The sequence below is a fragment of the Emydura macquarii genome, unplaced genomic scaffold (genome assembly GCF_026122565.2).
Source record: "Emydura macquarii macquarii isolate MOO-44397 ecotype Brisbane River unplaced genomic scaffold, CSIRO-AGI_Emac_v2 contig_2694, whole genome shotgun sequence".
Lineage (NCBI taxonomy): Eukaryota > Metazoa > Chordata > Testudines > Chelidae > Emydura > Emydura macquarii.
Genome location: NW_027132831.1, coordinates 449,592 through 474,396, shown reverse-complemented (window position 1 = coordinate 474,396; position 24,805 = coordinate 449,592). Strand labels below are relative to the sequence as shown.

At 43.3% G+C, this 24,805-nt stretch overlaps 1 protein-coding gene across 1 annotated transcript; it reads right to left on the bottom strand.

Moving 5' to 3' along the window:
- Positions 1-1,365: 1,365 nt before the first annotated feature.
- STYK1 (serine/threonine/tyrosine kinase 1) lies at positions 1,366-22,869 on the bottom strand. Its single transcript, XM_067565686.1, has 10 exons — positions 22,847-22,869; positions 13,401-13,510; positions 10,204-10,341; positions 8,834-9,100; positions 8,177-8,358; positions 7,469-7,552; positions 5,809-6,017; positions 5,504-5,544; positions 4,146-4,242; positions 1,366-1,748 (listed from the first exon to the last, which is right to left on the bottom strand). Exons 1-10 carry the CDS (start codon positions 22,867-22,869, stop codon positions 1,544-1,546), a joined length of 1,356 nt encoding a protein of 451 aa, XP_067421787.1. The 3' UTR covers positions 1,366-1,543.
- Positions 22,870-24,805: the final 1,936 nt, after the last annotated feature.

Below are 24,805 nucleotides of genomic sequence, written 5' to 3'. Positions count from 1 at the left end.
TTACTGAAAATTCACCATTTACACTAGTTTAAACCTGTAAGTCACCCATGCTGCAGAAGAAAGCTAAAAATCCCAGGGTCTCTGCCAATCTGACCCAGGGCAAAATTCCTTCCTGACCCCAAATATGATGGTCAAGTGGATCCTGAGCATATGGACAAGACCCAGCAGTCAGACACCTGGGAAAGAATTCTCTGTGGTAACTCAGAGTCTCCCATCTAGTGTTCCATCATCGGCTGCTGGGGATATGTGCAGTCACCGGTTGGCTAGATGCCATTGTAGGCAGTCTCATCATACCAACCCCTCCATAAACTTGTCAAGCTCAGTCTTGAAGCCAGTTAGATTTCTGGCCCTCATGGCATCCCTGGAAGGCTGTTCCAGCTCTTCACTCCTCTGATGGTCAGAAACGTTCATCTAATTTCATGCCTCAGCTTGTTGAGGGCCATTTGTATCCATTTGTTCTTGTGTCCACACTGGCACTTAACTTAAACAATTCCTCTCCCTCCCTGGTATTTATCCCTCTGATGTATTGATACTGACCCATCATATCTCCCCTCAGCCTTTGTTTGGTTAGGCTAAACAAGCCAAGGCCTTTGAGTCTCCTCTCATAAGGAGAGGTTTTTCATTCCTCTGAACATCCAAGTAGCCCTTTAGTAGTTCGAGTTTGAATTCATTTTTCTTAAACATAGGAGACCAGAACTGCACACAATATTCCAGATGAGGTCTCACCAGAGCCATGTATAAAGGTACTAACACTTCACTATCTCTACTGGAAGTACCTTGCTGACGCATCCTAGGACTGCATTAGCCTTTTTCACGGCTGCATCACATCGGTGGCTTAGTTATCCTGTGATCAACCAATACACGCGAATCTTTCTCCTCCTCTGTCACTTCCAACTGGTAAGTCCCCAGTTCATAGCAAAAAATTCTTGTTGCTTGTCCTTGTCATGGGTTGGCTGTGTGTTCCAGACCAACGTTACCACCTAATGATGATACTCCAAGGTATAACTCCTAATGGCAAAGGTACAATGCCTTGGCTAGCGGCTATAGTTTGTGGTAGCGTTGTCCAAAGATGAGTCAAAAGGCTACCTTGCTATAACTCAGGGAAGTGTTGTCCATTGGTGAGAGTCCAAGGAACGCCTCACCTAGCAGCTATAGCTCAGGTAACTACTGGGGTGAGAGGAGAGTAGAGGAACCCAGGCCCACCCTACTCCACAGGGTTCCAAGTCAGGCCCCTTTGAAACAGTAGCCCTTGTACCGGGCCTAGGATCTGATACCTCTAAGTGCACTCCCTGGGTCACTTCCTATCCTTGTTCCAGTCCCTCCGATGTCATCATGGATTGGACTTGGCAAGCTGGGAGTCCCCTCCAGATCCTAGTGTTTATTTCAGAACCTCCCACGCTCTTAACTATATTCTGCATTTTAAAAAAATTAGAGGAACCCCTCCAACACACACTCCATTCTGAGTTCCAGGGGGGTCAGTCTCTCGTATCCCAAGAGGGGTAAAGTTAGAGATCCAGTCCTGCCTAGTACATGGAGACATGCTTCAGAGCACAGAGTAGTCCCTGGTGAGACTCGCCAAATCAACGCCAGCCACGGCAGCATATAGTTCAGGCACCACCAGCTCAGGCACCTGCAGCACCACTTGGTCATTGCTGCTCTTGGCTGCTGTTTGCAGGCGCTGGATCAGCTGTGTGGGGGAGGGCCGGTCCGTTGCATTCCACTGCCAGCAGGACTTCATGATACCATACCTGTAGTGGTGAGAAACCAAGAATGAGACACAAGGACAAAATTATGCTACAAAATAATCCCAACCCCTCACTGAAAACTCTGGAAACCACACCTTGATCTCACATGCATAAGGGACCTTTGAAATCTGCACACTTGCTAGTATTAGAATTCACCTAATGATGAGAATGGAATGGGCGGGAGGGGCTATGTTCTTTAAGTCTTACCATTGTCTTCCTTATTGAGAGAGCTACTAGGACTCCTTGTTGAATACCAAAGGGCTCTTTTGTTCAGGACTGATGTCAGCATAGGAGGTTCTGTACCGCTAGGAGACTTGGTATTATGAATCATTAATCATTTAAGGGAGAATTCTCTTATTTCCTTCAGGGAAGGGACAAGTTATCATCAAGAGGCTCCTGTACCATTTGGAAGAACTGATCACTGCTTGGACGTTTCCTCTCATTTCTGAGAGTCAAGAAAACCAGGTTCAAATGGGGTAGAGCAGATGGAATGACAGCACAACAGGACAGATGGGAGGTCAAAGTGGCAAGAAGAGACATCAAGAGAAGGAAAGAGACTTTGGGACATTCAAAGTTTCATACAGTAGCGTTCCAAAGAGTTTAAAGAGTTCTATCCGAGCATATCCTTTCCATCCTCCCACATCTCCCCAGCCAATAAATGATTGCTGCCTAGTCTATTCTCCGGGCTTTTTTTGAGTCCTAGTTTTAAGTGTCCCAAATAACTGGCTTCTTCCATTTCCTTAGGAAAGACTATTCTACAGTCTGATAGGGCCTGATTTGTAAAGGTATTTAGGTACTCCTAACTCCCACTGAAATCTATGGGAGTTAGGCATCTAAGTATCATTTTTAAAAATCGGTCCCATAGTTCCTCGCTATTATTTAATGTTCCCCGATATCCAGCCTCAACTTTCTCTTTACTCACTTTCATCCAATTTAGCCCTTGCAATACATTATTTACTTTGGTACTGATAAAAGAGAGAATCTCCCTTACTATTTACATCCTACAAATAATCCAGTCAGTTCTATCTACTCAAGATAGAGAACCTAAGAACATAAGAATGGCCATACTGGGTCAGACCAATGGTCCATCTAGCCCAGTAGACTTTCTTCTGACAATGGCCAATGCCAGATGCTTCAAAAGGAGTGAACAGAACAGGGCAATTATCAAGTGATCCACCTCCTGTCGCTCAGTCCCAGCTTCTAGCAATCAGAGATTTAAGGACACCCAGAGCATAGGATTGCATCTCTGATCACCATGGCTAATAGCCATGGATGAACATATCTAATTCTTTTTTGAACCCAGTTATACTTTTGGCCTTCACAACATCCCCTGGCCATGAGTTCCACAGTTTGACTGTGCATTGTGTGAAGAAGTACTTCACTGTGTTTGTTATAAACCTGCTGCCTATTAATTTCATTGGGTGACCCTTGTTTTTTGTGTTATGTGAAGGGGTAAATGATTCATGAAAAGGGATTCATGATTTTATAGACTTCTATCATATCCCTCCTTAAAGGTCTCTTTTCCAAGCTGAACAGTCCCAGTCTTTTTAATCTCTTCTCATATGGAAGCTGTCCCATACCTCATATCATTTCTGTTGCCTTTCTCTGTAATTTTTCCAGTTTTAATATATCTTTTCTGAGCAACGATGACCAGAACTACACATAGAATTCAAGGTGTGGACATACCATGGATTTATATAGTGGAATTATGATATTTTCTGTTTTATCTATCCCTTTCCTATTGGTTCCTAACCTTTCTATTTTAATCTTTCCTATACTCCTTTAAGCATTCTCTGAATTCCTCTCCTGTCTGTCAATATTTTTCTGGTAGTGAAGTGCTGAGGGATGTATGCAATATTACAGATATAGACTGAGACAGAAAAAAGAAGAAACCCCCCAGCAAGCAGTAGAAAGGACAATGTGTGATCTTTGTAGGTGTTTGTAAATACTGTAAGACAGTGGTGTGCAAACTGGGGAAGTGCGCCCCTCTGGGTGGGGTGTAAGAGGCTCTCTGAGAGGGAAAAAAGAAACTGGGATCCTGTGGGTCCCGCAGGACCCACTGCCATAATAGCAGGAGCAGAATAAAAATAGAGTGGATATTGCAGGGCAGGATGGGAGCAGGATTAATAAAATAGTCTTCCCTCACCGCAAACAACATGAAAACACCAGCCAGCAGCTGTCACTCTCCAGCCATCCAGCTCTAAAAGAAGCACCGCCACCAGTAGCAACAAAAAAGTAAGGGATTACTTCAGATTACAAGTAGTGGAAGGTGGTGTGACAAATTCTGTGACTAGTAAGAGGGGTTCACCGCTGCAGTAAGAGCTTCTCTATGCAACTCTGAGATGGAAGCAAAATATAAGCCCCACCACTCAGATTAGATTGGAAGAGAAAGCCTCTTACATAGTTGGCTGGCAGGTGGAGGGCCTCTTCATGACCTTCCATCTCTGAAGGTGCTGCAGGATATCAGAAGGTGGCACCTCAGGAAATGGTGGAGCCCCTGGAAGGGAAAAATGAACAACAAAAGTTAAAACTATCAGGGAAAATGATTTCCAGGTTCCAGCTCCTACATGAGACCTCTATCCTTTCCAATTACAAATGAACTAGAGAAGGTCTGATGCCAACTTTCCTTTCCTCTCAGAGACATGCTAAGTGATGAGTCATGAAAGATTAACACCTGGGGGCTGGACAGGTTAATGGCACAGAGTAAAGGTAACATCTGTAGCTATAGTACCCTGGGTATGTGCCCAGGTTTTCCCAGGATCATTCCTTTAAGGTCTCTGTCCCAGATGAAATGGTTTGGATGTCCCTGGTTTTTTGCACCTCAAAAGTGACAGCCCTAAACCACAGTGTGGAATTGTGCAGCATAAAGGGACCAGATGGAATAGAGAAAAGAAGGTGAGGAATAAGGGTGACACAAGGTGGCCACACACATGAACTGCAGTTTTTTAATCCCTTAAATTCTTTATTATTTTTTGATCTTTCCTATCTCTCTCTCTTTCCCATGTTTTTCAGGACACAAAAAGAGATGCGCATTTTTAGATCTAGCTTAAGTTTCATCCTTATTTGGGGATATAAATAGAACTGCTTGAAAGGCCCGTCTAAAAATGTGCTTAATATCAGAAATGGAATCTGTCGGAATGAGATAGAACAGAGTTTAAAGAATGGGATATGGAATCTTTAATTTCTAGGGCAATACTTCCAGACTAACTAGGGGGACTGGATGCCTCAGGAGGATCGTGGACTAGGGTACAGAGCCTCTCTTTTTTAAGTTTTCTGATGCTAGATGAGTAGATGCAGAAAGTTATTCTCATCTGAAGGCTGTTCTGTTGTCCCTGTGAAATGAGTTGTAGAGGTCTCAGTCCAGTTCCTAGAAAAGAGAGGTGACCATCTGACAAAAAAGACATGATGGCTATTTGCCACACTCTCTTGGTTCTGATGTTGCATGCAGCAGCAGTAGATTATAGCCCATCTTTTTTCTGTAGCCACACTGCCAGTGTAATTCAGGCCCATAAGTCAAAATTTTCAACCTTGGGTGCGTAAGATTGGGCACCTGAATCTATATTTATGCTCCTAAATAAGTTTTCTGAGGTAAATCCCATTGACAGAAAATCCAAAAGGAGCAGTGGATGATCCACACCTTTGAAAGAAATCAAGTTGTTTATTTAAATGCCTAATTGTAAGCATTCAAGTTTGAGACTTAGCCTGAGCCATCCCTCGGCACTGCCTCCTTTCCCTAGGATTTTATTTTTTCTCCTTACCTAAGGTGATCATCTCATAGAGTAAGATTCCAAAGGACCATCTGCAAGAAAACATAATGTCAGTTTCACTGGCAGCTGTTATTCCCATCTTTAGCTTGAAAGCAATTGAAAAAAGCAAGATAGTAATTTAAACATGTGATAACAATATGAGTGTGAGTTGGGGAGGTGAGTAGAGGGAGGAAGGGGTGAACTGCCAGGTGGAGCGCAGTGCTGGAAGCAAGGGTGAGCTCTACAGTGGAGAACAGCGTTGTGTGAGGAACTGAAAGTGACAGCCAGATATAGTTTCACTGCAGACCAAACCGTACATGTCTGCCTTGATGCTGGGAGGTTTCTTTAGTAGCCGCTCTGGTGCTTGCCATTTAAGTGGCACAATCTGCATGACACAGCTGGTGCTATAGATTTGGGTTTCATAGGCCAGGCCCAGCCCACAGACCTTGGCAGTGAAGTCATACTTGATCAGGACGTTTCTGGCTGCCACATCGCCATGGAACAGCTTCTTCTGCTGGAGAAAATCCTGGCAAGTTGGAAAAAGGGGAAGAGTCAGTGGTTTTTCTTTTTAACTGACTGAAAAATTCAATTAATTTATGCCCTTTGCCCCCACCAATGGGTGAATGAACCACAGTGATCTGGGCCCTTGACAACCAACCAGGAGGTGGGTGTATCTGGCACACCTGCATAATACCACAAGGAGCTTTTACGAGAGGCATATCTCCAGTGGTTAGACCAAGAAGGTCCAACTTCATGCAAAGACCTATCATCCTTCCCTCGGCCCTTTGGCCTTCCATGCAATATTCCCAAGGAAACTCACTTCACCTACCACCACTGAAAGCAGCCACCTATGGTGAATATCCACCAGCAGGGGCAACATCTAATCCACCAAAGGTGGTGGGAAAATCCACCAATAGAGGTCCTTGCTCCTACTGAAGGGAAAATCCACCAGTCAGCAGATACCCACTATTACTCGGTGAGAAAATCTGCCAAAAGAGTGAAATTCACTAATCGAGAGACCTTTCTCTTCCACTGAGAGGGAACATCTATTCTAACTAATAAGAAGTGGGAAGGTGAATCCATCCAGTGAGGGAATCCAGTCCTACTGAAAGGGAAAATCCACCAATGGGGAAACCCATTGTCCTCCTATCATTCCCCTGTTGCTTTTGTCTTTGCTTCTCCTTTTCTTTGCTACAGCACCTTCACTCATGAAATTAAAGGATGTCTCCTGAATAAAGATGGACAAAGAGAATGGCATTTGGGGTTTCTCTAATAATATTCTGTACAGTACTGTTATTGTATTTGTGAGATTCACAAATCTTTTTCTAGTTGGGTGAAATATTTGTATTACACTAGTGCCTAAAGGCATCAACTAAGATCAGCCCCTCCTTGTGCTAGGCACTGTACAAACACATAGTAAGAGACACTCCAGCCCCAGAGGATAGACTTACAATCTTACAGACTTACAGAGACATACTATTGTCCCCATTTTATAGACAGGGAACTGATACAGACAGAAATTAAATTACTTGCCTAAATTTGTGACAAAGCTGGCCATTGAACCCTGATGTTATGAGTTTTAATCCAGTGCCTTAACTACAATACCATCCTTCCTCCATTTTTATTTTTAAGAGAAACTCTTCTATTTCTTGGGAACTTTCATTTTTAAACTAGTTTTTTTAATTAAATGTCAGCTTGTGCTATTACAGATTCTTGAATGAAAGTAATTCCTGACCTGTTTCAAGGATTAATAGAAACAGGCAGTAATAGTGTCTTATCAGATCTAGAAGGAACTAAAACTTTTTTGCTTCCTATTCAAATCTAGCACAGATGATATTTTCGTGGATTATAAATTTGAAAGAATGAAGTTCCTCCAGGTTGGCCTCTGATGTTAGAGTGGGTTTCTCTTTCTTTGTCTCTCCATACTGTGATAAATGAATCAAGAAGGAAATATATAAATGCAGTTTTGAGACTTACCAAAGCAGCTGCAACCTGCTGCCCAACTTTATATACCTGCCTCTCCGTGAGGTCATACGGGATACCATCCATGGTCATTACATCCTAGAGAAAGAGAAGCAGAGAGCACATTAAACAAATGCCACAGCAGAGAAAAAGAGGGGGAATGATGCTTCTTTCTAATGAGATTTTGGCTTCAGCCAATGATACCATATCTATCTAACCCTTCCATCCTACTACAGGCATTACTCCTCATATGCACCCCAATGGCACTTTGGCATTTTTTGCCTTGATTGAGATTGTTATTCTTTAAGAACATTTATAATGCTCAGGTACTGCATCAAACACAAACATGGAAGAGGTAAAGATGTGAACAGTGTTAAGCAATTGAAGGGCTGATGCAGATACATGGAAGGTGCTGATGAGGTGGATGAGTAGAAGGAGTGGGTGGCTGGTGGAGTAGGTGAGTGATCTAGTGGGGATAGCTGCTGGGTAAGTGGCAAGGAAGGGGAAATGGGACGGGTGGGAATGGCTAGGTGGAAATATATATACATAAATAAGCAGGAGTTGTATCATGAACGGAGGGATAATTAGAGAAGCCTGTAGATGGATGGATTAAAAGAACCACACATGATATGGATATCTTCTTCAATAGATGTAGGTAAGAAACAGACAGAGGTAGAGGATAGTCATGGTAATTGGTTTCGTTATTCACTTCCTCAAACTCACCCTGCGGCAGGTCCACAGGAAGTTCAGGAGGTCCCCATAGGACACATCCTCCAGGATTATATAAAGAGGTAGCTGGTCTATACAACATCCTATCAATTCAACCATGTTATCATGACGACCAAGGGACTGGTGGAACTTAATCCTTCCCAGGAAATCCTTCACCTCCCTGGGTCCGGCAGGATCTGAAAGTACCAGAAAAAAGACAGTATCACCACAAGGAGGCAAAGAAGAGCAAAGACCCTACTAAATATTCTCAACATGCAATGCAACCTCCTTTAACGTGCTAAATCCTGCTAAAACCAAAGCTTAACCATGACTATCTGACATGATGATGAACACTACTTGTGATTTTCTACAGTGAATGCAATATTGTGGTCAACATCTTGTTGTCTCACATCTTTACACGCATGTTCAAATGTGATCAAATTCTGTAGTGAAGTCAAGGCCATAGAGAGAGACTGAGAAGTAGAGGGAGAGAGAAAGGAATCACTGTGGGATGCACACAAGAGATTAGGGTAGCTCAGAGCAGAGAAAGGGGCAACCACCAAGAATGGAAAAAAGGACTCAGAGCTAGAGAAAGTGGAATTTCTAGTGGATACACACAAGCAGATAACAGAGAAGTGTATACAAATGGAGCATTCCTGCCACCTCTGTTACCCTGTAAGGATTTCAGGATGACTGTCTTAGTCTTCCCAGGGTTCTCAGTCCCCAGTTCTGCTCTGTAGATGCCCCCAAAACTGCCATTGTGTATCAGCTCCAAGGACCCTGGTGTAAGTCTGTCTCGTGGTATCTCCAGCTCCTTCAGAGTCAAGGCTGCAGATCTTAGTAGACTCTCCACAGTTGTCTCACTCAGCTGGATGTAGGTGTTCCCTGACTCACTGGGCTCCTGCTGGTTCTTGTCCTTTGCTGACAGTGGGGCAACTGCTGCTTGCAAAAATAAAAGCCACATGAGATAAAAGAACTTTCTTCTTTTACATTTTGCCCTTGGCCATGAACCGTTTCCTTTGGCTCACACTCTATTGTGTTTTTCAGAATAATAGGTGGGGAAGTTTTATTTGCTCTCAGCTAGGTCAGCCAACAAGGAGGCACAGGACTTTGGTTCCCCAAGACTCCCACCTCACTTGACTGAGAGGCAGGAGAAACTGAGACCTGAAATTTCTGGTGTATGTAACTACGAAACCCTTGTTTTCCAGGTATTGCATCTTTATATATCTAAGAACTCTGCCTGTGGGTAGATGCAGAAGCCATTTTGTTCTCAGAATTGCTACAGATTGTTACAAAGAAGAGACACACTGTGTCCTTAGAAACTTTACTTTTGTTCTTTCTTAATTCCCTTAATATATATCAATTAATAAATACCAAATAACTTTAGACTGGTAGTACTTGTTTTATACCCATGCACAAAGAGCAGAACAAACTCAAATCTGGGTTTCTTGCTTTAACCACTTTGCAATGCATGCCGATTCTGTAGTGTTGCCAGTCACAATTGAGTGGACTCCTGGGAATTGGCCTCTATAACTGGGAATCAAACCTGTGACTCTCACACAGGCTGCATATGCCAGCCAACCCAGTCTCACAGTGCTCCTAGCCATAGGACACCATGGGACCTGAACCTGGGTCCTCTGTAATGCAGAGCATTGACCCCTAGGTGGCACTGTGCCCACCCTACCATGGCCCTGAAGGAAGTGAGAGACTACAGCTTGAAACCATGTCCTCTGCATGGCAATGCAGAGAGCTAACTAATGGGCTGGGTCTATAGCGTAGAAAGGTCTCGAGTGATTTTCCCACTATATCCTCTACCTCTGCTCACAGAGGTCTAAGCACCTGAATCCTCTCTGTGCTGCAACCTCCATCATTGCTACCACTGGTGGAGCTGTACTAGTGGGGAACTAGAGGTTCCAGTTTTCTTAATGTAGACAAGGCCACTGAATACCAAGCTCAGACTCTTCAGTTCTCCTAGTCCCTGACAGCCCTGGGGGTGGGAATGAGAGACTTGCAATTGAACCCAACTGTCTCCCCTTTGTTACCTTGGTGTCTGGGTAGTTGCTGTTGCTTCGACCTCCAGCTTCGATAGCGGAGCCAAAGGATCACGCCTAACAGGATAACAAAGACACCCACCAAGAGGACTGGGATGATGATGACTTCAGTCTGGTACTCACGCACCACTGTCAATGGAAAAAGAAAATGGGAAACAAGGCGTAACCATTACTGCCAGAGGGACCATAGGGTGTACAACACTCTCATGCTCTACCGAGTCTGTACAACTCCATAACAATAGTCCACACTAGCAATTTTCAACATGAAGGAGCAATCTATCCCTGCTGTGCTCATTGCAATAGTATCTAAGCACCTTATCAACTGTTAGCCTGATTTCCAGAGGTGCTGAGAACCTAAGACTCCCACTGAAGTCAATGGAAGTTCTGCACCTCTGAATATCAGGCCACTTCTTTAGGTGCCTTGTGGTGGATGGGGTCTCCTTTAATCCCCCCCAGACCACAGTTTGGATTGCTTCTTTCCTATGACACTCTCAGATTCTTACCTTTGCTTGGGGTATACAAGAATATCTCTACAAATATAACAACACGCACACACACACCTTTCCCCCACTCCAGGGGCAGCGAAGACCAAAAGAAAGAAAAGGGAAACACAAGATGTTCTGTCTCTTGGGTAAATCTCTGTCACTCCTCTGGGGTCCAGTTTGTCTGTAGACATTTTATTGTCCTGATCAGGGTCAGAGTCCTTCCCTAGACCCCCACTCCTTTTTGGCAAAAACCCACTCTGTACCTGATCCAGACAGTCCCTTAGGCAGTTGGGTCAATAACTGCCTCCCTCTTCACTAATCTATTTCTGTAATCAGCTGTCTCTGAGGCACAGTAGTCTTCCCCACTTACCAACCCTTAGATTGGGGTTCCCTTCTTAAGATTCTCCCTCTACGCAGAGCAAGCCTTGCAGGTGTGTGGCCAAAGAGCTCATTAGCTTCCTCCTTGCTAGGGTGAGGTCATGCCTCCCTGCCACATAGCTGTATATGAAGACTGAAAGTGTTAGCCAGTACATTTAGGGATCACTCATCAATGAAAGGCAGCTGGCTCTGGGGTGCAGCCTGCCAGCCATTCTGTGTCAGCAATGCTGTACAATAGTGTAACGGAGGTGAAGTGAATGACTTCTCCCATTAAAACACAAGAGTAGGATTTTAGGGAGAAAGGGTAAATTAACTGGTTTGGAATTTGGCCAGAATGTTGGGGTTAACATTCTTACTCACTTGGGTCACACCACTCTGGGATGCTGCCATTTTCATGGAAGGTGATAAGCACCTTCAACTCCCAATGACATTAACAAGGGCTGATGGCTTGGCACCTAACACTATTGGTCCCTTGAAAAGTATCATGGGATCTTTAGAGACCACATGTGGTCAAGACCTCATCTATGTGTCGCAACCAAAAGATGATGTCCCTTAACCTCCTGTAGGAGTACTGACTTCAGTAGTGATTCAGCAAGAACAGACTCCCCTAAGGAGTCACAAATGGCATTTCTTGCAGCACTGGGTTTCCCTTGGTAGTCTGCCTAGCTGCCTATCATAGAAACTTAAGTCGACCTATATTAGATTAATTTACAGCCTCATGTCCACACTGCTCTCCTTGGCTGGTGGTGTGTGTTCTCACCAGGTGTGCTTCCACTGACCTAAGAGGAGGGCTGTCCCCCTTCCACTCCCTGCTGGGGCTTCTCCCCTCCCTGTTATCTCCTGGGAACCAGAAGAAGCTGCCCAGGGCTTCTAACCCACATGGAGCAGGGTTCAGCTGCCCCACGAAGTAGCTTTGTCAACTTCACCGCTCCATATCAATTTCCATGAGCCCTGAAATTGACAAGACTGGGGGCTCTGGTGGGGTGCGGGGGAGTGTGAAGCCACTGAGCTTCTTGCTCTGACTCACAGCTGGGGGCAGTGATTGACATCCCGGCTCCCAGCTAGAGTGGGAATCTGAAGCTACCTGCGCTTCTCACTCCAGCTCTCATCTGGGGAGCAAGCAAAGCTGCCTGGGCTTCTTGTCTCCCACAAGCTCCCAGCCCAGTGGGGTCCAGCCACCCAGCTCTCCAGGCGAGCAGGGAACAGCTGGGTTCTACCTGCCCCACTTCCTTGTCAATTTCGGGCTCCTACCCTAAAACTGATAAGACAGCCAACAGCAGATGTAAGGGAGGCAATATCCACACAGACACTGTGGCTCAGTCTACACTTACCTGGCGATTCGGCAGCAGTTGACAGGAGTTACGCAAAGTACACAGAGTAGCTTGCATGACTCCCATCGACTGCTGTACTTCTGTTCTGCGTGGTGTCTTCACTGCACTGCACTCAGGGGGACGCAGCGCTGCGCCACTTGAGGAGGTGGTTTTAGTACGTCGACTTCCTGATCGATTGAGCAGGTCTACACTGCAGCCATCAGTGTAGACATACCCTCTGTTGCTCTAACTACAGCGACATAAGCGTTACACCTCTCGTGGAAGTGGAGTTATGATGTCAGTGTAGTATGCCACTTGCATCTGTTGGAGAAAGGCTGTAGTGTGTACACTGACATAATTAGATCAACATAAGCTGCCTTATGTGAACCTAACTCTGTAGTGTAGCCCAGCCCCTTAGATATCCATCACCATTTTTTCTAGGCACTGTTCTATAACTCTTCCATCAAATGCCATCCAAGGTCAACCCTGATTAACTGCACCAGAACAGATAAGGCTGCTAAGCCTGCGGCTGCAAGACAACCTAATGAGAATGTCTGTGTGTTGTTTATTGCTGATACGCCAGTGCTACTGGTGTGAGAACAGCACTGATTTGGGTTGATTCAGAGCTCTGTGGTGATAATAAAATTGAGCCCCTAGTGAAATTATTATACCTTCCTCTTAACCCTGATCGGGACCTTCCTCCTGCTTAACAGGAACTCTCCATCCATCGTTCCCCTGTCCTTCCTACCCAGCCTTATACACCAGTGCTGGAAACATATTATTTGTTCTCCATGCTGAGTGAAAAAATCAATACACTCAGATGGAAAGGCAAAATAGATGAGGGCAGGTGTGAGGAAGAGGTCACACATTGGGACTTACTGCCGGGGAGACCCAATGAAATCACTCTCTGGAGGTGAATGTGGCTCACATTTGACTGAGCAGGTCCTGCTGCTCAGTTAGTGAGACCTGAACACATACAAATAAAAGGAAAAGAGACAGTGGCCTTGAATCTTACCACATAACTTGTCACTGCTGTTGCATTCCAGTAGCATCCGTCTGAGTCTCCTTACGTCCCCTGCCATCATCAGATCGATGTGAGCATATCCTTCACCACTGGAATTTCCACTGCACAGATATGAAGAACGTTACCATAAAAACACTGGCAGGATCAGATGGTTGCTGGCAAGTGAGTGAGAAGCTATGCTATTCACTTTCTTGGTCATTAGTTCAAATCCACACTCACATTAGTGGGAGGAAGCAGCTCAGAGAATCTGAGGCTTGGAGAGCCATGAACACCTAGGGGTTAATGGACTAATATGGCATAGCCAGAATCAATTTCTGGTTATGGTATCTCAGAACAAGAGCAGAGAACAGTTATTAAGACATTGTTCTGCAAAGCCATGTGGGAGACTCAGGTACCTCTCATTCCTCAGGCTGGCACACATGCACAAGTTAAGAGCCATTAGTTGACTTATATTTTAAAATTATTTGGGATGCCAGAATAAGTCAGTCTTTTATCTCCAGACCTATAAACATCAGACGCATATGCACAATACAATATGTCACACCATTCTACCTGTCAATCCTGACCAGAGCACTTGCCAGGATCTATGTTATTGCACTATGAACATATATTAAGAAACAGCAGCCTTCTTATTAAGGTCTCTAGTACTGATTCCATATTACAGACATAGTCAGATCTGTAAGGAAGCTTCATAAATGTGATACATTAAACTTGTAATTCTCTCTAATGTCCACTGGAGAACACTTACACCTGACATTCTGCACAATACGCAAATATGCACCTTTACACCTGTAATTCCACACACTCCCTAGGTGAGACCCTTTACACCTGTAATTATGTACAATGCATGGAAATTTCTATAACTACCAGGTGTGCACCCCTGCATACTAGAGTAGAGTCACCAATATACCTGTTGCTTTGTGCTCTCTGGCATTGCAAAGCAGCTGTAAACCCTGTTTAACCATCCCATTAATACAGATTTACAGTTGTTTTGTATTACTGGAGATCCATAAAGCCAGGTACTGGTGAGTCTGGCCATGATGCTTTGTAGTATCTAGGTGTGACAAATATAGCTGTAATTCTGTATAATATGCAAGGGTACAGTTTTATACCAATAATTCTGTTTATCATAGTTGTTTGGCTGCATATCCACACTTTTAAAAGATCAATTTACAAGTATTTGAACCATCAAATAATGTGACAGCATACCTATAACTTTACAATATCATCTGTGCAACAGCGACATCATCTGGCTATTTTTTATTATTCATAATTGCTTAGGCCCAACTCTGTTTTTTTTACTTGTACATATTTCACATTCTATCTGTTTTTAAATTCTCTCACCTGAATTCCAAAGACAGGGCTATCGTGTATACATTTGTGATATTCTGGCATGTGACTATTTACCATGTCAATAATTCTTACTAACAAATTTGCAACAGCTCCAATACCAATATTAGTAAACATTTCCAGGTATGTGTCAGCTTACTGGCAAAACTATGAAACATATAAGCATATGAGTCAGTTGGCATAGGATGTTATGAACCTTGCAAGACAACATAGCTGTAATTCCTACACATAGAGTGAATAATGAAAAATGTTTCTCTTGTAAATAATGGATCCTTTTGATTATTTATTGACTGAAACATCAATTGGTAAAGCTCAAATTTGGTTTATTAATCAAAGACTAGACAGCTAAGATCAAACAGCACAAACTGAAATGGTTAATTTACCAATCTGGAGTACCAGGCTTCCCAACCCACACTGATCTGCATTTCAGCACTTTCAGTGGACTTTTATAGACAAGATGTTTATCCCAAATTGCAATTTGTGGCAAATGACATGACTGGTACCATTCAATCACTGACAAAGGTCAATCCTGTTGTCAATGGTTTATATATTCCATTTCCTCTAAATTTCCAGCATAACAAAATATCACAATAGTGTAACTTTTTAACCGCTGAGTTTGTGTGGGAATAAAACAATAGTTTTAACCAATTAAACATTAATGTTACCTTTATAACTAATATTTCCTATGCAGCTGTGAGATATACTATGTTTTCCATATAGTCCTTTCTTATGGTTTCAGTTAAAATAAGAGTTAAACACAAACATAGTTTTTGCAAACACAGCTAATCATAAAACATAAAAAAATTTAAACAGCTGGAAAAAATAGGTTATAACCAGGATATATTTTATGCTCTATAAGCAATATCAAATCTGCTGCCTAAAAATTCTCTATTGTCTCTCTCAACCTGACTTTGCAAAACTTCTTGAGGAATCTTGCTTGACACTTCTTTAGCATAGTCATGAGAAACACTTAGGTTTCGGCCTGCATGGCAACACTATAAAAGATTCTGTTCAATTCTAATTTAAGTTCAATTTGACCATGTTCACATCAGAAAATCATAGAAGATTAGGGTTGGAAGGAACCTCAGGAGGTCATCCAGTCCAACCTCCTGCTCAAAGCAGGACCAACCCCAACTAAATCATCCTAGCTAGGGCTTTGTCAAGCCACACCTTAAAAACCTCTAAGGATGGAGATTCCACCACCTCCTTAGGTAACACACTCCAGTGCTTCACCACCTTCCTAGCGGAGAAAAAGCTTTTCCTAATATCCAATCTAGACCTCCCCCATTGCAACTTGAGACTATTGCTCCTAGCTCTGTCATCTACTACCACTGAGAAAAGCCTAGCTCCATCCTTCCTGGAGCCCCCTTTCGGGTACTTAAAGGCTGCTATCAAATCCCCCCTCATTCTTGTATTCTGCAGACTAAACAAGCCTAGTTCCCTCAGCCTCAGTCATGTGCTCCAGCCCCCTAATTGTTTTTGTTCCCTCCACTGGATTCTCTCCAATTTGTCCACATCTTTCCTGTAGAGGGGTTCCCAAACTGGACACTCCAAATGTGGCCTCACCAGTGCCGAATGGGGGGAATAATCAATTCCTTCAATCTGCTGGCAATGGTCCTACTAATGCACCCCAATCTGCTGTTAGCCTTCTTTGCAATAAGGGCATACTATTGACTCATATCCAGCTTCTTGTCGACTGTTACCCCCCAGGTCCTTTTCTGCAGAACTGCTGCCTAGCCAGTCAGTCCCCAGTTTATCGCAATGCATGGGATTCTTTCATCCTAAGTGCAGGACTCCGCACCTACCCTCACTGAACCTCATCAGATTTCTTTCGGTCCAATCTTCCAATTTGTCTAGGTCACTCTGTATCCCATCCCTATCATCAGCATATCTATCACTCCCCTCAGCTTAGTGTGATCTGCAAACCTGCTGCAGCTGCAATCCACTCCATCCTCCAGATCATTAATGAAGATGTTGAACGAAACTGGTCCCAGGACTGATCCCCTGGGGCACTCTGCTTCTTACCGGCTTCCAACTAGACATTGAGCTGTTGATCACTACCCGTTGAGCCCAATGATCTAGCCAGCTTTTTACCCACCTTATAGTCTATTCATCCAACCCATACTTCTTTAACTTGTTGGCAAGAATATTTCAAGAGACCATATCAGAAGTTTTGCTAAAGTTAATATATATCATGTCCACCACTTTCCCTACATCCACAGAGCCAGTCAACTTATCATAGAAGGCAATCAGGTTGGTCAGGCATGACTTGCCCTTGGTGAATCCATGCTGACTGTTCCTGATCACCTTCCTCTCTTCCAAGTGCCTCAAAATGGATTCCTTCAGGACCTGTTCCATGATTTTTCCAGGGACTGAGTTGAGGCTGACTGGTTCGTGGTTCCCAGGATGTTCCTTCTTCCGTTTTTTGAAGATGGGCACTAGATTTGCCTTTTTCCAATTGTCTGGGACCTCCCCCAATCATCACAAGTTCTCAAAGATAATAGCCAATGGCTCTACAATCCCTCAGCACCCTCGGAAGCATTGCATCCAAACCCATGGACTTGTGCATGTCCAGCCTTTCTAAATAGTCCTGAACCTGTTCTTTCAGCACTGAGAGCTGCTCATCTCCTCCCCATTCTGTGCTACCCAGTGCAGTAGACTGGGAGCTGACCTTGTCTGTGAAGACAGAGGCAAAAAAAGCATTGAGTACTTCAGCTTTTTCCACATCATCTATCACTAGGTTGCCTCCCCCATTCTGTAAAGAGCCCGCACTTTCCCTGACCTTCTTCTTACTAACATACCTGTAGAAACCCTTCTGGTTACCCTTCACATTCCTTGATAGCTGCAACTCCAATTGTGCTTTGGCCTTTCTGATTTCACTCCGGTATGCTCAAGCACCATTTTTATACTCCCTAGTCATCTGAGCAAGTTTCCATTTCTTTTAAGCTTCCTTTTTGTGTTTAATCTCACAGAACATTTCTTTGTTAAGCCAAGCTGATCGCCTGCCATATTTGCTATTATTTCTGCACATCGGGATGGTTTGTTCCTGAACCCTCAATAAGGTTTGTTTTTTTTAAATATAGCCAGCTGTCTTGGACTTCTTTCCCCCTCATATTAACCTTGCAGGGGTTCCTGCCCATCAGTTTCCTGAGGGAGTCAAAGTCTGCTTTTCTGAGGTCCAGGGTCCATATTCTGCTATTCTCCTGTCTTCCTTTTGTCAGGATCTTGAACTCGACCATCTCATGGTCACTGCTGCCTAGGTTGCCACCCACTTCTACTTCCCCTACCAAATCTTCCCTCTTTGTGAGCAGCAGGTCAAGAGGAGCATGGCCCCGAGTTGGGTCCTCCAGCACTTGCAACAGGAAGTTGTCCACAATACTCTCCAAAAATCTTCCTGGATTGTCTGTGCACTGCTGTATTGCTCTTCCAGCAGATGTCAGGGTGATTGAAGTCCCCCATGAGAATCAGGTCTTGTGATCTGGAAACTTGCATTAGTTGTCTGAAGAAAGCCTCTTCTACCTCATCCTCCTGGTCTGGTGGTCCATAACAGATGTCCACCACAATGTCATCCATTTTTATTTGCTTACTGCGAATATTTATGCAAACATCTATTTACAACCAATATTCAGGGGAAACCTATGCCTATGCAAATGTTTTTATAGGAATATAAGTGTTTTCCTGTTTGCTCATGGGAGAATGTATATGTGCATTGAAGGGCTCCTGGTGCCATTCTAAATTTTCTTTCTTTCTTTGAGATTGAAGGTACAAGGAGATAGAGAGAAAGAGAAAAAAGAGTGAACAGAGATAGAAAATGACTATAGTGAATGTCAATGGGTGGCAGAAAATGGAGATCAGAATTCGATCAGTGCTCTTGGAGTGGGTCACAACATAGCAGTGGGATAGTATTCATGAAAGCCTTGATCACAGCCCTGACACTGGTGCAATTTGAGTCAAATGAGAAAGACAAAAATGTGTGCCACCCTCCCTTTGTAGCTATACCTGGTCATGCACACATGGGGCCAGATTCTCAACTGGTGCAAAATGGCATAACCCCAATGGAGTTGCACTGATTTACACCAGGTGAGGCTCTGGCCCATTATATCTAAATTGTTTGAGAGAATTACTGTGATGAATGGTGTAAGCAAACAGAAAAGTGAGTACATTCATTCACTCTACTTGTATTGCAGCAGTGGGACTCTGTTCACAAAACTCATGATCAGAAGCCTGGCCCTGAGAACCCACTAAGTCATTTCATACAGATCATTACACAGCTGCTAGGGCCTTAATCCTGCAAGTCCTTGCATGATTTAGAGCAGACTGTGGACAGCTGCTGCATTTCAACACAATTGTTAGTGCTGTACTGTGTCCTTGCAGACACAAATAAGCTTTATAGCACTTGGTACAGAAAACACTCAACAGAGCTGTTTCTGGGATTCATTGACAGGTGGGTGTTTGACCCTGCATAGGAAAAGAGATGGGGAGAGACAGAGGGGGATGCAACTGGGGGCTGCAATGTTCTGAGGTCAGACTAGATCATCACAATGGTCCCTTCTGGTCTAAAGTCTAAAGGCTATAAGCAGCAGTTTGGAAATTCCCAGATAGAGTTGTATTTCATTTTTATTCTCTTCCTGCTCAGCACAAAAGCAGATTCACCTGTTCTCAGGGAGTGGCTCCAAAGTGAGCAAATCATTGAACAAAGTCAACCAGAAGGACAATTGTTACTGAAAAATCAATAAGATCAACCCAAACATTTCAGCCCTACCTTGTAAGCAAGCAATCTAAGTAAATCCACCTCAGATAGAATACATACATACTGTCATAGACATATACATGGACAGTCACTAATCGGTACAATCTGAGGCACTTTATTCCCAGTTACACACAAATAAATACATGCATGCATGCTTCATCCAGATCCACACAGAAAAAAATGCACATTCACATTTACATAAATGTATATGAACAAACTCTCACACATATAACATACACACACCCAGAGACATGCGTGTGCACACAGACTTATACCTACACACAGGTAGGGTTGTTAAGGTGCTCAGAGCCAAACAAATTCACACAAGCATATAGACACAAAGGCTGTATCAACATCAGCCCTTTCTCTGAAAAAAAATCCCAATGTTGCTAACACTGGTGAACTCCATCAGTGATAGTTGTGGCAGGAGCATTAATACAGGAAGTTGCCATTTTAATTACTATGTTGTCCACCCAGGATCAGGGCAGGTCTTCACAAGCTGGTGGCAAAATAGCCAGCAGCAACCAGTTCCTTATTTGCACTGGCACTCCCACTGTTGCTCCTTTTGGTGGAACTGCACTGCTGTTAGCAATGGAAAGAATGTTTCTCCATAAAAGGGCTGGTTTAGTCAAGTCCATTCACACAACAGCCCCTCCAATAAAACTGAACCAAGGGGACAAGGGTGTAAAATCTAGGACCCCATTCCAACTAAAACAAAATTTATAAAAAACTTCTGAAACACCTTTCAGCATTATTTTCAATGTAAAGTATAAATTGATTCTAGTAGTAGTTGGCACTTTACATGGGCCATTGTTCTGATCTTGCAATATAGCAATTCCTGTCTATGATCCCAGCTCTGAAGCGCAGCATGAATATTAACTGATTGATCACAAAGCTCCCAGTGCAGTAGATAAGCATTATTATCCCCCTTTTACAGGCATAGGAACAGAAAAGATTATATGGAATTTAACATTTCCCAATTCCCAGTTCCATTCTCAATACACTCTTTGCTAATTAATTGCATAACAAACATGAAACTGTCTCCAGAGGCATGAACTGCTCAACTTACCTGGTGTTTAAAAAGAGTTTAAGTAAATGAGTCCCTGAGGGACTGGCTGGCTTAGCAGAATTGCTACCTGTATATAGAACTTGCACTTTTAGGTAGCCAAACTGAATCCAGCTCAGCTCAGTTCAGAATTGACAGAAAGTTGTTACCATCAGATAGCTTTTGAGTGGTTTGTATGAAATGATTTGGTAGGTCTCAGTCCAGTTCTTGCTATTTCAAGTGTTCACATCACAAATATAGGATTACAACACATACTAACTGGCCTCTTGCTGACAGTCTCAGCAGAGAGACCAAATACTGAACAGACTCTAAAGACTAACCTACCCGGTGCCTTAAAAATGGTCCCTCCAAGATCAGGGTTAAGGCACATTAGGAGAGGGAGAGTGAGGAAACTTGCATTGCCACTGCATATGCTGTATCTCTTCTATGAATAAACACAGCACTTCAGTCTACAGGGATGTAACTTTGCACCAGCACCATGTTCTCACAAATGTTGCAAAAGACAAATTAAATAAAAGACACCTTCTCTCTAACAACAATACAAAGGTATTTGTTGAACTAAATATTATTCCAGATAGTGTGTGTAGACATACAAATGTGAATTTATATAGAGATTTACAAATATGTAATAGACAGAAAGCCAGAGCTACAGTGATCACCCATAAAAACGCTTTTAATTCCAAGGAAATTACCTGATTCTCAGAGTACTGGTGCTACTTACTAGTCCTTTCCTCAACAGCAGAGACTAGAATGAATTCATCTTTTGTTCTTTGCTCAGTAAGGAAGATGACAAAGCTCTGGCTGGGATGATTTAGTTCGGTTTGGTCCTACTTTGAGCAGGGGGTTGGACTAGATACCTCCTGAGGTCCCTTCCAACTCTAAACTTCTATGATTCTATGACTGCAGCTGACGCTTATGAAAGCAGCTATGAGGCCCTTGAGTCAGCTGCAGCAAGGCAGCAAAGGATGTTCTGGCAATATCTGAGAACAGATATTGACAGAAAACTTACAAGTGAAGGGTTTTTTCAAGAATCTAATTTATTATACACAAACAAGCATTCACCATCAAACCTGAGTAGCATATTTATACAAGCATAGGCAACAGAGATAGTATTTTAGTTTCATACAGTGTGTCTCACTGAGCTTCTCCCATCAGTTTAGGTACTCTGCCTCCCCGAGAAGCGGTAGCTATGTCAATGGGAGAAGATAGGATTACAGTCAGGATAACTGCATCACTCAGGGTGGGGATTTACCACATCCCTGAGAGATGAAATTATACCAACATACATTTATAGTGTAGGCCAGGTCTGGGATTCCAGTCTCCTTTGTCTCTGTTAGGTGAAGGGATGTAACATTCTGGGTACGGATGTGAGGGAGCTGGAGATAAGGGGCAGTCCCATTTGTAATATTGCTTTGAATAAGTGTGGCACTGGCAACTAGTGCAGTCGCAGGCAAATTGTTGGGCAAGCCGTTCTGTCGTCTCTTTTGAACCTTTCTGTACACAATGAAAACTTCTCTTTGGAACTGTCTGCCCTCCATTCTCCTTTCCTTCTCCTTTCAGAAATAGTCCTGCTTCAGCTCCTAGTCCTTCTGCCTGGCCCTGTCCTGTCTGTCAGAGGTGGCTCTTGTTTTCTTCTCTTTAACCCAGAACATTTGGTCAGAGTCTCTATGCCTGTGTCTGTGCATATCCACAAATAGTTCTTCCCTGTTTTTCATCTTCCTGGACCTGAGGTTTCTTATCCATTCCACCACTGTGAATCCCATTCACTTACCCTCACACCTGCTCTGGGACATTAATAGCCCAGTAGTAGACAGTGTAATAAAAATAAGAAATGATATGTAATAACGAGACCAACAGCCCATTCTTACCTCAGAATGCTGAGGAGTAAAATAAAAGTGACACTTCAGTTCGGTTTCGAATTTCAGGACCTTCTTACAAAGCACTTTCTCATTGAACTAACAATGGTAAGAACATAAAATTAGAATTCATACCTAACACTTCTCATAATAAATGAATTGGTGGTGTGAGGTTATTGTGAAAATAGAAGCAAATAAATGGTTTGGAAGGGAAGAGAAGCTGTGGAGGGCAGTGTAAATAGATTTTTAAAAGGTTACATTTTGGAGGTAACCACGGCTCTCAGAAAAACTCTGTGCCCAGAGTCCAAGCAAAAGAAAGAATAGAAACTTTCAAGAGAAAGAGGGAAAATGCTGCTAGGCTTGCAACAAGCCTGTAGTCCATGGAGCAAGAAGTATTATCCTCTTCATCCCTCACCTCTCATTGCAAGGTGCTTCCATCTTATTATGCAGCACTGAAGGGCAAGTTCTGATAATTCAGTTCAGCTCGTCATAAAATGGGCATGCTTTCTGCCCTGAATCAGATATATGTGATGTAAAGCTAATGTAAATTAGATCAGAATCGGATCCATAGCTATGCATCACACACACTTAACACAGAACTTATAGACAATGTGTACAGCATCTCTTTACACTAGCGTTTTCAACTCCCTTGTTTCTGATGGACAGACCTTAATTTTGTGCAAAAATCTTCCTCTTTAAAAAGGTCCCCTAGAAGTCATTTAACTTAAAAAGAACTGAGATGCATATACCTTAAACCCCTCATTTCTTCCCTACTCCCACCCCGCTGCCCCAACATCACCATTATCACTGGCATTTACAAAGACAGGTATTCTCAGTACAAACAACTGAATAGCTAAAGAGCCACATCATAAAGTAGGTGACATATGAGTAAAATTTCTTTCAAATATTTAAATATACATCATCTATAATCTTCCAGCAGAGTTTTCTCTTGCCTACCTGAGTTACACCCCTTCTACTTCTTTTCCTGAAGTTCCAATCTGCTGCTTCTTTCCAGTTTATCCTAGGCGTCTCACAACAGTGCTGATGGCTATGTTGCGTTTCCTGGGACTAGTTCCTCCCCAGTGATTTTCTTACCCTGGACCTGCCCAACTTCCCTTCTTTGCTCCTCAAAGTCTTCTCAGCTGTCTCCCCAGAGAGATCATGTGATAGTATTTCTAACATACCGGCTGACTGGTACACACACACACTCGTAAAACAAGTCTGCCTGGCTCCTCCACATACACATACCCCCTGCAGCTTTGACAGCAAAGGCCAGAGAGAGTCCCTAGGGCGGGGACCTCAGAACATAGAGAGCAAGAAAGAGAGGCAGACACAAACACAGAGGAACAGAGGCATAGAGAAAGAATGAAAAAGAAAAACTGGGGAACAAGAAAACTCGAAAAGTCACACACTACTGCTGTGTTTTTTCAAAAAGAACTGATGCACAGAATAACGAATCTGTATAAGAAAACCCAAGAGGCTAAAGGCTCCAGACATCAGGGAACCTTTCTCAGGTAGAACAGATCCTGAGGGACAATATGCAGAGATTTTTCCAAATATTTATTCTATGGTTTTTTTTCCCCTTTGTGGGCGAATTAATGACTCGGAGAGGTAGACAAAGATTGAGAGCACTGGGTAAGCTGGCCATATAGTCAGAGGCAGTGCAAGCTTTCTTCACATATAGACCTGGCCTCTTCACCTCAGTCCTACTCTGCAGCCCCACTGCTATTCCAGTCCTGGGCTCCCCACACAGCTATGTCAATTCCCCTCAACCATGACCTGCCAAAACCCTTCATCTCAATCCAGCTATTTCAGTTCTTAGGGCTTTCACAAAGCACTACCAATGCATCTCATTTCTGATTACTAACTAGCAGCACTGCCTGCCATTCAAGTCTTATGTTACACACCTAGCTCAGTGAGTGCACCTCAATCCTGATCTGCAGCGCCCACACCTATTCCAGCTACAGAAATCACCTCAGCTGCCACTGTAAAACCTTCCATTAGAGTTCATATTATGTTATCTGGTTATGCAACTATGTACAGGATATTTGCTGAGCTATTTAATAAAAGTGGGTGGTGGTTAAACTACAATAGGAAATTACATATCACCTGATGTTGAGACAGAGTCCATATCCTAGCCAATGACATGCTGCAGGTGGCTCTGGAGAGATATACATGCTGATATGATCACAACCAATCACTCGGAGCAGAATCAACTTTTTCCCTATTAACAGTTTTGTTGTGTGCCTATGATTTTCTTTTGGGTAGATTTTAGTGGTGCTAAAAGGCGATGGTTTGACAACTCTGGAGACTGAGATAGTTGATTTATCCACGGAAGAGAAACAGCACAGAAGGTGGCAGTGTTCCCTGCACC

What these genes read in the sequence shown, in the direction of transcription:
- STYK1 (XM_067565686.1), bottom strand. Translation starts at nt 22,869, where the DNA reads ATGGAAGCACCTTGCAATGAGAG. An exon ending in GAAGCACCTTGCAATGAGAG is followed by an intron (nt 13,511 to 22,846) that starts GTGAGGGATGAA and finishes ATATCTGTGCAG; the next exon opens with TGGAAATTCCAGTGGTGAAG. An exon ending in TCCTGTGGACCTGCCGCAGG is followed by an intron (nt 7,553 to 8,176) that starts GTGAGTTTGAGG and finishes CTCTTTCTCTAG; the next exon opens with GATGTAATGACCATGGATGG.